At 46.5% G+C, this 12,767-nt stretch overlaps 1 protein-coding gene across 2 annotated transcripts; it reads left to right on the forward strand.

Annotated features, from left to right (window-relative positions):
* Positions 1 to 725: 725 nt before the first annotated feature.
* On the forward strand, positions 726 to 12,488 carry ppp2r5d (protein phosphatase 2, regulatory subunit B', delta). 2 transcript variants are annotated; one of them, XM_078931486.1, is made up of 17 exons: positions 726 to 884; positions 2,069 to 2,143; positions 2,855 to 3,020; positions 3,110 to 3,309; positions 3,386 to 3,496; positions 4,044 to 4,136; positions 4,208 to 4,338; positions 4,420 to 4,479; positions 4,558 to 4,666; positions 7,225 to 7,278; positions 7,374 to 7,544; positions 9,250 to 9,377; positions 10,056 to 10,157; positions 10,450 to 10,522; positions 10,684 to 10,731; positions 10,848 to 10,958; positions 11,031 to 12,488. In XM_078931486.1, the coding sequence occupies exons 1-17, from the start codon at positions 858 to 860 to the stop codon at positions 11,166 to 11,168; spliced, it is 1,797 nt and encodes a 598-aa protein (XP_078787612.1). In that variant the 5' UTR covers positions 726 to 857; the 3' UTR covers positions 11,169 to 12,488. The 2 variants fall into 2 exon arrangements, with proteins under 2 accessions (XP_078787612.1, XP_023819145.1); XM_023963377.2 differs by having other exon boundaries at positions 2,858 to 3,020.
* Positions 12,489 to 12,767: the final 279 nt, after the last annotated feature.

A 12,767-nucleotide genomic window follows, 5' to 3' on the forward strand; every position in this document is an offset into this window, starting at 1 on the left:
ATAAACTAAATGTTTTTGATGTGTTTGTCACAGAATTGTGTTGAGATGAGCTCCGGTGTCTGTGGTTCTGCAGGTTCTGGAGGGCAGCTGACCAAAATGCGTCCCCTTGCTGCTGGACCAGCCAGGACTCCTCTGAGTGGTGAGTGATACAAATGGACCGGGTCAAGTGCCTTTCCTTCGCTGCAACCATCTTTGGAGTTTCTTCATTACCAGTGACGGTTCCTGGTGCGGTGGGAGGAGAGGGTTTGTCCAATAAGGCGTCACAGAAAATAACATCTATAATGTATTAAAACATTTGTAGATTCTAATCAGATGAAGTACAGTACCTGAACTGGATCCACCCTGACCCATTTTCCTTAGCTCAACTTTTTTATTGTCCCATAATAAACTTTTCTTCAGGGAAAACACTTAGCCTGAGCACTTTTTCAAATGAAAAAGAAAATAAAGTCAAATCTGGTCTACTTTTTAACAATGCTGTGGAACAGAGAATAGTCAGAAAAAAGTTTGCAAGCATTTTTCTTTTATTTGATAACATTTTTTATTTCACTGAGTCAAAACTCATTGAGATCTTCCGGTTCGGACTTGGTTCTTCTTAAAGCCAAATGCAAGGAATTTTGTTGCTGGGGAAGAACTCCCTGGCCGCCCTGCAGCCTCGCCCTGCAGACTCGCTGTACAACCGTCAGCAAATCAGAAAAATCCTCGCAATCGTCGCCAGGTAGGTGTGCAGAAATCCAGCCAATCAGCTTCGCCAATACTGGAGCAAGCGCGGGGAGCACAGACAGACCTAGTGACAGCATCTAGGTCCCGTGGAAGATCATCACGGAGCCTCGGTGGATAATATCTGCAGCGCAGACAAAATGCCAAACAAAACCAAGAAGGAGAAGGTAGGCCGGCAACTGTAGTGGTGCAGCTTAGGTGTGTTTCGTGGGGAAATATGCCGGAAAGCTGCGTGACGCGCGCGGCGGGGCTGGGTTACTGAGCAGTGGGAAGCTAGCCCGCTAGCCGAGCAGGCCTTGCTAGCAGCGGTTGGAGCCCCCCTCTTGCAGCGGTAGAGTCGTCTCCGAGACTTAAGCGCGTTCACTTTTCTGAAACTACACGGACCTCCGGGTGTTTAAGGGAAAACCGCCTACCCGCAGACTGTTAGCAGTTATCCACAGCAGAAGTTCGGGAGGAGTCGCTCATGCATGATTCCAAGATGACCCGTGGAGAGCAGAGTCTCTCTGCGCGGTCCCCCCCTCACCTGCTGCACGGGCATGGCAACAGGCTGCTGTGGAGGCGGCGGCTCGCCTCTCTCATCCAGTTTTACCTGCTTGGCATCTGCGACCGTTCAGATACTCGGAGACCGCGCCGGTAACAGGCCGGAATCCCCCCACGTCCCCTCCCCGGGTCGGTGACACGTCAAAAGTCACACGCGTGAATTTGCAGCGACTGGAACGTTGCATTGATCAGCTGGTCGATTTACGGATGAATTATGGGTTCGGGTGTCCACTTCGTTGTCCATCTGAGTGTGCGGTGCACCGTGCACGAACCCCCCCCCCCCCCCCCCCCCCCCCTCTCGGTTGCGAGTGTCTGACTGTCCGCTGCTTACTCAGTTATTAATGAGTCACCTGAGCAAGGCAGGATTCAAACCATTGATCTTGAGTGATGAGGGGCCCCAATTCTAACAGATCACACTTTTTCAAGTTACTTTTTGAAATCGATATAACAAAAGTTAACACGGTTTTTGAGACTTGGATCTAACTACAGCAAAATGAGGAAAACATTCCAAGAAACAACTGAAGAAAACAAAAACAGCTCAAGAAAATTTCCCCTTAAGATGAACAGACGGGTAAACATGATTTACTATTATTTCCAGTTGTCATGGTCCTAAAGACTAGGAAGCTTAGTGTCTTTTAAAATATTATAGACATCTCCTAATGTGTTTTGGCGAGAGTGCACGAGCCCTTTAACCCTTAAGGGTACCGCCCCCAGCACCAGTCCCAGATGAGGCCCACCTGTAGGGAGTCATCAGTGGGACTGCAGGTGGGGGCAGCAGGAGCTTCATTTCTAGATGTCTGTGTCTCTGCAGGAAACGGGCAAATCTGCAAAGAGCAGCAAGAGCAGCAGCAGCGGGAAGGATGCCGCCTCTGAGAACTCTGATGAGGTAAGGGGCCACCAGCAGGTCTGATGAATCCAGTAAAGCTGGTCATGGGGAGAGGGGGGGGTGTTATGAGGCCCTCAGCAGGTCCTAGCTTCACACCTGACAGGCTTTTCACACCTGCTGAGAACAGACTGCCTTCTGTTTGGTTTTATCAAAAGGTTTCATGTTGATCTCGGCAGGGAGTACGTTTCTGTATGCATGACTGCCTTTGATGGATACAAATCATAAATGCTTTAATGAGCAACAAATAAATCTCAAGTCATGGAACAAAAAACAGCTGCTAAAGATCTAAACAGAAAATAAGACAGGAAAAACTTCAAATCAAAGGGAACCAGTCAAAGTCTGCCCATTTAAAAGCCTTTTAAGACGCTTTTTGAAACTGAACTGAGTCGACTACATGCAGGTGGGGGGACGGGGCATCCTGGAATCTGGGGGCTGCTGCCTCAAAGGAAGTTTGAGACGTATCCTCAGGACCATAAGAAGATTTAGCTGAAAAGTGCCTCTTCCCCTCACTTCAGGGGTCAGGTGTGTGGACCGTTGTCCCTTTAGTGGCCACCGTGATGCGTTCACAGCAGCCTGTCATCAGAGTTTTCAGGTCTGCTTGTTAAGGCAGATTGCACACATATATATGGTTTCACCGTTTTTTTGGTCTGGGGAATGTGAATGTCAGTCGGCGCTGTGTGCTCACCTGTTTGAACTTTTCAATCACTGGAGCAGGGCAACTGCAAGCGCAACAGCAACAGCACACCCCCTCCCACCCAGCTCAACAAGATCAAGTACTCTGGAGGCCCCCAGCTGGTGAAGAAGGAGCGGCGCCAGAGCTCGTCCCGCTTCAGCCTGACCAGGAACCGGGAGCTGCAGAAGCTGCCCGCCCTTAAAGGTGTCCAAAACCCTGACCAGAACCGCATAAATCTGTGGCTGAGGTTGGCCTTTAGGTGAGCTTTGTTTTCCCGTCACTTCCCTCCTCAGATGCCCCCCCTGTGGAGCGGGAGGAGCTGTTTGTGCAGAAGCTGCGTCAGTGCTGCGTGCTCTTCGACTTTGTCAGCGACCCGCTCAGCGACCTCAAGTACAAGGAAGTGAAGAGGGCGGGGCTTAACGAAATGGTGGAGTACATCACGCACAACAGTGACGTGCTGACGGAGGCCATCTACCCTGAGGCCGTCATTATGGTGAGGCGGCGGCTAGCCTGGGCAGATGTGAAGTTGTGATGAGAGCGTGCTGAACGGCTTCTCTGTGTCCCTTCAGTTTTCGATGAACCTATTCCGGACGCTGCCCCCCTCCTCCAATCCAACCGGAGCAGAGTTCGACCCTGAGGAAGACGAGCCCACTCTGGAGGCAGCCTGGCCCCACCTGCAGGTACTGCTCCTGCAGCAAAGTGAGGCCCAATCGAAATGTTCCTGCATGTCTGAATAGAAGAGTTTGGATGTATTTCTTTACTTTTTGTATTCATCCTTTACTCTTTTTTTCATAAGTGCCCCCATACAGGGGATTGTGCTGATCTTTATAGATTTGGACGACGGGTTTTCTCAGTCCAGTCATAACAGACATCACACCAAAGTAACTAAAAATAAAGGCTGTTAAAAGAATTAGCACAAGCACAAAATGGAAGTTAAACCCAAACGATAACGCCAGTATCTGTAACAAAAGCATTACATCATATTTTATTCTTCTTGAATTCACAATTCTAACACAAAAAAATCTCACATTAAGGTGGATGGTCCCTAGATTGCAAAGACGCCTGTCTAATAACATAAGGCGGATGATCAAATGTATTGTACAGATAGACATGCACAGCTGCTGTTGCTGTCTTTACATCATTTAATGGCTGATCCAAACTAAAGTTCTGACCCGAAGAACCTGACCCACGTTTCCTCCCTGACCATCACGTGTCTCTGTTCCACAGTTGGTGTACGAGTTCTTCCTGCGCTTCCTCGAGTCCCCAGACTTCCAGCCAAACATTGCCAAAAAGTACATCGACCAAAAGTTTGTTTTGTCGGTAAGCCCTGACCTTCTGAGTGTTCAACTGAGAGGCTCCAGGTCTGCTCTAACCGTCCTTTTGTGTGGAAGCTCCTGGAGCTGTTCGACAGCGAAGACCCTCGAGAGAGAGACTTCCTGAAGACCATTCTGCACCGCATCTACGGCAAGTTCCTGGGCCTGCGTGCCTACATCCGCCGCCAGATCAACAACATCTTCTACAGGTGAGAACCTCCACATCTATGTAAACCACTTGCCTGGGCGCGCACACAAGCAGCTGCATGCTCACAGGTGTGTCTCTGCAGTTTCATCTATGAAACGGAGCATCACAATGGCATCGCTGAACTGCTGGAGATTCTGGGCAGGTATCACACACACACAGAACAACGCACAAACACACACTTACACACACATTTGTGTCTAACATTGTTTGTGTTTCTCAGCATCATCAATGGCTTTGCTCTGCCGTTGAAAGAAGAACATAAGATGTTTCTGATCCGAGTTTTGTTGCCCCTTCATAAAGTCAAGTCGCTGAGCGTGTACCACCCTCAGGTATGTGTGTGTGTGTGTATGCATATAAATCTACACGGATGGGTGTATTTGCATTATACAAACTCACAATAATCAGAATCAGAATTACTTTATTGATCCCACATGTGGGAAATTTGTTCGTCACCATAGCAACTGACAGCAGAGGGAAAAAAGACTAAGAATAATATAAAAAAAAAAAAAGTTAGGGATATTGTTGTTTACAGGAATACTTTTACTATTTGGTTTGAATATTAATGAATGTCAACAGTGGATATTTCCACCATTTCCAGAATGACAGCTTGATGCTGACGTCTGATGCTCTTCAGTAGCTTCATGATGATGTTCTGATGGAATGCATTCCACTCTTCCACAATTGCTACTTTCAGTTCTGTCAGGTCACTTGGGGGTAGGGTACGATCATCCAGTCTCTGCTTCAGTTGGTCCCAGATGATTTCTATAGGGTTAGCAGAGCAAATGTAGTGGGCCACACCATATGAGGCACTCCCACTTCTAGAGTTGAGCTGTGACAATTCAGGCAGGATGTAGTGATGCTCAATAACTCCAGGAACTCTGTTGACGATCATTTCTGTGCAAGCTGGCCTGACGCTCCGTCAGGACGCTAGACCATTGCTGCATTGTCCGGGTCACATGGTCTTGTGTCCACTGCAAATGTTCACAGCTGTGTCTTGGCGTCGGTGGAGTCATCTGCATTCGAGTCAAAGCAGTTGAATTGGTCGTGAACTGTTTGTCTGGAAACCTGAGTACCCGTCACATCTGGTAAACGGGTCTGCAGCCGTGTGGCGTTTGCAAAACAATGTCTGAGTGCAAAAGTGTGTGTGCTCTGTCACAAACTCTAACAGTAGTCCTGTGTCTTGATGCAAGTCTGCTGATGACACTTTGAGACGCATCAAGTTCACCTGCAACATCTGACTGTCTACTACCACCCCAAAGTCCGCTAAGCAATGTCGTGTGTTCATGGCCGTTTAAATGAACTTGGAAAGACTTACCGGCAAATCTGCCACAGAATGTTGAAATTGATGCCACATGGAAAAGGTTGAGAATTCTTTTGGTTGTGCTCCACATAAGGGAGGCGCTCTGTACACAATGAGACTATCATGGGGAAAACACAAAATTAGGTTTGTCTATCATCCCCAGAAAAATTATCTCTCTATCCTGAAAATCTGAGAAGTGAAACAAACACTGAGCTTTTCACAATATCCCTAAATTATTGTGAGTAGTGTATTTATGTATTTTTTATGCCTGTTTGTGTTGGTTGATGTCTATATTTGTGTATTGTACATGTTTGTGTTTGTATTTGCGTGAGTTTGTGTGTGTTGATGTACCTGTATGTTTTTTTTATAGGGTGGTGTGGGTTTGTCTGTGTGTAATCGTGTGTGTTTACATTTGTGTACAGGTACTGTATGTGCGTTTGCATCTTTGTGTACATGCGTTGGTTTGTACCTGTACATGGGCATGTCGGGGTCCCCGCTGCGTCTTAAATTTTGATAACTTGGTCTTTAAAAATTGTGCATTTTAAAACCTTTGTCTGTATGACTTTTCTGGTTTAAAATTTAATTTTTTAAACCATGATTATTTAAGTAAAGCATGTTATGCATCGTTATACTGGATGCTAACCGCTGAATAAAAAAATAAAAAAGACTAAGAAGCAGAAAAGGGAAACAAAAGAAGCACCCGGCTGAAAGTAAGGCGATGAGGTCCGGTAAAGGATCTGGCGGAGGACACTCAGCACACGCGCGTTACATTCAGGGTACGCTTGATTTGTTGTCCGGGGAGGCTCAGTTCATTCACAGTCAGGTAGGCCTATTTTTGTGAAAGTTGAAGGTGGGTTAGTTTTGCAACGGCACAAAAAACAATAAATGATTCCTACAGTTTTCTGAACACAGTTGTGATTTGTAGTTTAATCTAAAAGCTAAAGCTAAGCTCAAAGTCATTGAAAAAAGAACAATGCAAGGAGGGTTGTTTAGGAGGAAGATTGCAAGTGAGGAAGAAGATTTACTGAAATTAGTAGAGGAGAAGAAATTGAGAAAGAAGGTGCATTTTCTGCATTTATCAAGTTCTTCAGTACAACAATCAATTCAAATATTTTTAAATGATCTCCAGTTGCCAATGTCCCTACAAATTCATCCACGTCTCTATTTGTGCCCTTTTCCTCTTACTGTGACCTATCTCCTCCTCTGCATCAGCACACATGCATCAGTAACTGGTTTTTCTCTGCACCAAAACGTGAGTAATGAAGTAAAGAGGGTTTCTGTAGTCTAGTGATTGTAAAACCAGTACGAAGCCCATTAAGACGATTGTTGTTGTGATTTTGGGCTAAATAAATTATTCTGTATATCACGTCACTGTCTTACTGACAAGTAATTGTTCTGAAATTCAAGGTTTTCTCTATAGAGAAATTGGTCTTAGTTTTTCATAGCAAGATTTTAAAAAGGGTTTTTTTTTTAAAAAAAGTCTTAAATTGAACTTAGAGGAACACGTAGGAACCCCTGGTGTGTGCATGTGTGCTGGTTCCTGAATGTGTGTTTGCTGCTGATCACCCCCTACTTGTGTGTCTGCAGCTGGCATACTGTGTGGTCCAGTTCTTGGAGAAGGACAGCAGTCTGACGGAGCCTGTAAGTACTCAACACAGTTTGGGTTGCTGTTGGTTCCTGAATGCAGGAGCTCTGGTGAAGCTCTCTAAACAGAACCTTGTCTTTGCCCTCAACAGGTGATAATGGGTCTGCTAAAGTTCTGGCCCAAAACCCACAGTCCAAAGGAGGTGATGTTCTTGAACGAGCTCGAAGAGATTCTGGACGTCATTGAACCCTCGGAGTTTGTGAAAGTCCAGGAGCCACTCTTCAGACAGCTCGCCAAGTGTGTTTCCAGCCCACACTTCCAGGTATCTCAACCAAGACCGCTTTTTCCATCACATGCCTCCAGTCTTTTTGTTATTTTTTAACTTGTTCTGTCCAACAACTGAGCAAACAGATGAGCGCTGAAGGCTTTTCGTGTTGGACAGGTTTTACTGTCACAAAAAGAGGTTATATATCTTCAGATAATCAGAATGTAAATGTATATAAACCCCCTTTTTTAAAATTTTTATTATTCTTTATTTATTTGTTACATTTAGTGTGTGCGGGGAGGGAGAGGGGAAAAGTGTGTGTGTGTGTGTGTGGGGGGGGGGGGGGGGGTTGAAGAGAATAAAAGGGAGAGAGAGGGAGAGAGTGGGGAATACAAGCGCCGATTTGAATAAGTTATTATTTTAAGCTGTGTAACAATTATACCAGATCTGCTGAAAAGACAAATATTACATCCGAAGGTGAAATTCTAAAACTAAGATGAGCGGAAGACATCTGTCCATCAATACACTGTGGGTTAGGAGGAGGGATGAAGCAGACAGGGAGCAGTGTGGCAGTGATTACCCGCGCAACCACAGCACCACCCCCCACTACTCAACGCTCTATGACCCCCTCACCTGCCATGTTCCTCGACACCTCCTCCCATATCACCCCTAATGCCCTCCCCCCTCTACAATGGGGAGGGTAAGCCCCTGCGTGTCACAGCGAGCCAGCCCCAAGGTCTGTCCCCACCCATGCACTCTCGCACGCACACACACACACAATCTTCTGGTTGCCCCCCACCCCCCGTCGCCACGCAGTAACCACCCTCAGGCCGATCGACACCCCCCCTCCCTGATCCCATCTATGTATGGTGGTGCGGGTGTACTGTGTGTGTGTTGCAGGTAAAATAGGAGGTCTCCAGTGTGGCGGGCCCTACCGCTGCCAAGCAGCAGAGCCCCCCACCCCTGGGTCCCTCTGTGTGTGGTGTCTAAAGTGGAAGTTAAAATTGTGGGGCGGACCAGTGAACCACGTGTTTGCAGTCTAACAAACATGTATGCAGAAAGGTTTAAAGACCCGCTCTGATCATCCTTTGATTTATTATTAAAGAGTTCCCCATATTCTTTCAATTATAGTTATGTTGTTTTCAGCCAAAATCAAAAAATCTGTATCGCTTTTTAGGACATAGTTTCTGCAGAGCGACAGTAGGTCATTGGAAATTTGCTTAAATTGTGGGAGGAACCAATGGCGCAGAGCAACCCCACCCCCTCTTCCCCTCCCCGATGCTGAGAGCTCAGAGCAGGCAGCTTATGACCCGCCCAGTGTGTTTTCTATCACACATATGCTCTTTTTCAAACAGCTATTTTCTTTATAAATGTCCTCCATCGGAAAAATGCTACAAGAACGTGTTAAAAACACGATTTCCATTGCAGTGGCTCATCAAGTTAAGCATGGGTTTGTGCAAATGCATACATTTTGACAAACACACACAGGTTTATTCAGTTACAAAATATAAGTTTCATGCAAACATTAGATTAGATTAGATGGGCTTTATTAATCCCACGATGGGGAAATTCTTTTTGTCTGCGGCAGCAGCAACATAAGTGGAAGGAACGTTAAGGCAAGTGTTTGCACAAACATGACATTTCACTGCTGACTGTGAGCTGCAGCTCAGGAATGTGTTCGAATTCCTGCTGGTTCTTGATGCCCATGGAGGATTTTAATAATGTTGTGTATGTTTTTGTGCTTGTTGTTGTTTTTGTGCAGGTGGCAGAGAGAGCCCTGTACTACTGGAACAATGAGTACATCATGAGCCTGATTAGTGACAATGCTGCCAAGATCCTCCCCATCATGTTCCCCGCCCTCTACAAGAACTCAAAGAGCCACTGGAACAAGTAATACACGTGCACACACGCGTGCACACACACACACACACACACACAGACAGTATCTCCTGTTTAAAGCATAGATTTATTCTAGAAGTATGTCTGCATAAATGTCATTTAGGTTTATAAAGCCTCAATGAACAAAGCTACAGAAGAAGTGCAATGAGACACGAGGACAGAAGTTGCCCATGGGGGCAGCAATTCTATCAACATTTCATGCAGGGGGGGGCTGAATGGTCACTGTCCTAATGTGACCTTGAGATTGATCAGTTGGATCTGCTGTTTCCATCAGCGAGGGCTTGATGGCAGTGAGAACAAACCCTCCTCACGTGCACTGATGTGTGTGCGTCATAGCCAACGGTTGTGTTCTGTTTTTCTTCAGCGCTGGGGAGTGTAACCTTTGGCTCCATTGGAGCGTCTTCACTCTCAAACACGATCATTAAAAGCAAGCTTCCACCTCATTTTTCTGTAACGTCTGTGTGTTCAGCCCTCCCCAACTGCATCGGTGTGCCCCCTTCATCTAAACGGGGCCCTACATGTTTGTTTTTACATCTAAATTTAGAGTTAAAGGCTGAAAATTATGTTTGAAACCAGGAGCACTTACAGGCTAGGTCTCTGTTTGGAGGCTCTCATTAAGTTCTGAGGATTTGATGCATGAACTTGTGAAGCATTTCCCTTCTTTTTCAGAACCATCCATGGGCTGATCTACAACGCCCTGAAGCTCTTCATGGAGATGAACCAGAAGCTGTTTGATGACTGCACACAGCAGTACAAAGCTGAGAAACAGAGGTGCGCCACACTGACCCCTGCTGGACTCAGCAGGAACAAATTCACAGATCATATTACCAAGAACACAACTACCTCCATAAATTTGTCATAATTTGACCCTAACACTTTGCTTTGACCCTCAAACACGCGCAGCCATACACATAGCCACTCCAGCAAAAGCTATGGTTCCTCATAATGCAAAGTTCTAAGTCTGGTTGGTCCCAGCATGAGCAGATGATCCGTTTAATCGGTTCTTTTGTTTGTGTGGACACGAATGTTCCTGTGTTCAGATGTTTATGTGTGTTCTCCACAGAGAGAAGTACAAGCTGAAGGAGCGTGATGAGATCTGGCAGAAAATTGAAGTATTGGCCCAACAGAACCCTCAGGTATTCACTATCAACTTTGTTCTGGACCAAAGGTCAGAAATAAAGTCTTAAGTCACAAGTTGGATGCATTTAAATGATCCAGACTGTCACAGGTGTTTTTGAGATTGGGCTACAGTCCTGTGGGTTCGTGTCATCTGTATTTTTTTTAAATTCTTTTCTAGAGTCAGAAGCTCCGCCCACTCCGTTGTGGACTTCACCCACAGGAGGAGGTCAGTCCATGTTTGGTGTGAGGTAGCATGCATGTCTGTATTTCCATGTGTGTGTGTTTTGTGCCCGTGTATGCGAAGTGTGTGCTGCTTCCTGACTGTGTGTGCCTCCCTGTCAGTTCATGCTGTTTGGGGACGGTGGTGTGGGGGTGTTCTCCATGGAGACGGACACCCCGACCGCTGAGGACATTCAGCTGCTAAAGAAGACGGTGGAGAGCGAGGCGTCGCAGGTGAGCACCGTCACACAGGTGCTGGTGTAGGCTCTTAATGGATGCACTGAGTATGGAGGGGGTGTGTTTCAGGGTCTGAAGGATCTGAAGAAGGATAAGGTCCTGATGAGGAGAAAGTCGGAGCTGCCGCAGGATGTGTACACCATCAAAGCCCTGGAGGCTCACAAAAGGGCAGAGGAGTACCTGACAGCCAATCAGGAGGCTCTCTGACCAGAAGGTGTGGCCACAACAAACAAAGAGCTCTTTCCTCCTGCCTGCTCTGGCACAGAGGTCCTCACCAATGTGGAAAGTCAAACGAGGCCAGAGGTGATGCTGTACTCAAAGACAAACTGACACCAGGCTCAGCTCCACCCGCTGCAGGCCGATAACCAGTGAGACACTTAGAAGTTCAGTCCTCCACGTCTGTCTGAAGTGTTTGGACGCTCCACTGTGAGTGGACATTCTTCCTGTGCTGCACTCACCCACCACACCTCACCGCCATTTTCAGCTCGCAGCAGGTTCCTGAACGCCTCGTCAGCTGTGCACGACCTTCATGCTTCCATTGTGAATGTTTCCTGTGCTTGCTGGAGCTCGGTGTGTTCAGGGATGCCCCGTTTCTGGGTGTGTGCTCCTGCTGGTATCCCAGGATGCCTCATCGGACCGTCGTCCCTCACAGCCACAGAGATGAGCAGCACCAAACATTGTGAGGAACAATCTGCAGGTTCTGATCTGATATAGACGACTGTGAACGCACCATTAGTCGTGCTGCTGTTGTGGGAATCTCGCTGCGTGTGCCCTGTCTTGCTACTCCTGAACGCAGAGGTGGGGTTCCACAAAAGCCCCCACATGACGAGATATCAGCTGAGGGACGGACGGAGTAAGACCACGAAAAAGGAGGTACAATGAATGTGAACCTACTCAGCAGTGGAAGAACTAAGGTGACTGGGGACAGGTGGGGTGCTCCTAGAGTCCCAGACCACATGTTAGCATCTACATAGCCCCGCCCTCAACAAACCACAGCCTTCTTCAGCTCCTCTGTGGTGGCAGCTCTTCCTGCTCTCTGTGGGAGTATCCTTTACAGCTGCCAATCAAAATCAGTGAACATTCCGGTGGGTAAGATAGCCCCGCCCTCTTTCCTCCTATACTGCTGGACAAGATGACCGCCTGATATTTGCTAAGATGTAAACATAGGTTGTGTCGGAATTCCCACCCTAACCTCTAACTAAAACACTATGTAGTGCCCTGAATTTTAAAAGCTATTCTGACACAATGCTTAATTTTTATTTTATTTTTTTAAAGTTAGCATTGATGCACACTGGTTTTTTGCAGAGACTTGTAAGAAATTTCCAGGGCACTTGACTTTGGAATTTTAGATTTGGACAGCACTACAAAATGGTAAACACTACATAGGGTTTAGGGTGGGAATTCGGACACAACCAAGGAGTGACTTGAACAGAACCTCATCCCAGCAGCCACTAAACAGAACTAAAGTGGGTCTCTCGCCCAGTCACAGGTTTTTATGTACAGAATCAAATAAATCTGCTGCCCACAGACACTGACTCGTTTGTCCTTTACACAACTTCATATCCTGCTGTTCTGTTCTGAAATAAAAACTCAGTATCAGCACTTTCAGACCACTTTGTTCAATCAGAACCATTACTGTAAGTGCTAGGAAGACCCAACCCAGCTAATGCTGGAGTCTGCAGGTTGATTTCCTATTTACAAGTGAATCTAAAATGTTATTTTTTTGAATCCCAGAAGTATTCTGGGATTGAATGTGCTTTGGATTATCCATCCATACTGAGCATGCTCAGACATGCTTTATAGAAA

Source organism: Oryzias latipes, chromosome 15 (assembly GCF_053564925.1).
Source record: "Oryzias latipes strain Hd-rR chromosome 15, Olatipes_Hd-rR_3.1".
Lineage (NCBI taxonomy): Eukaryota > Metazoa > Chordata > Actinopteri > Beloniformes > Adrianichthyidae > Oryzias > Oryzias latipes.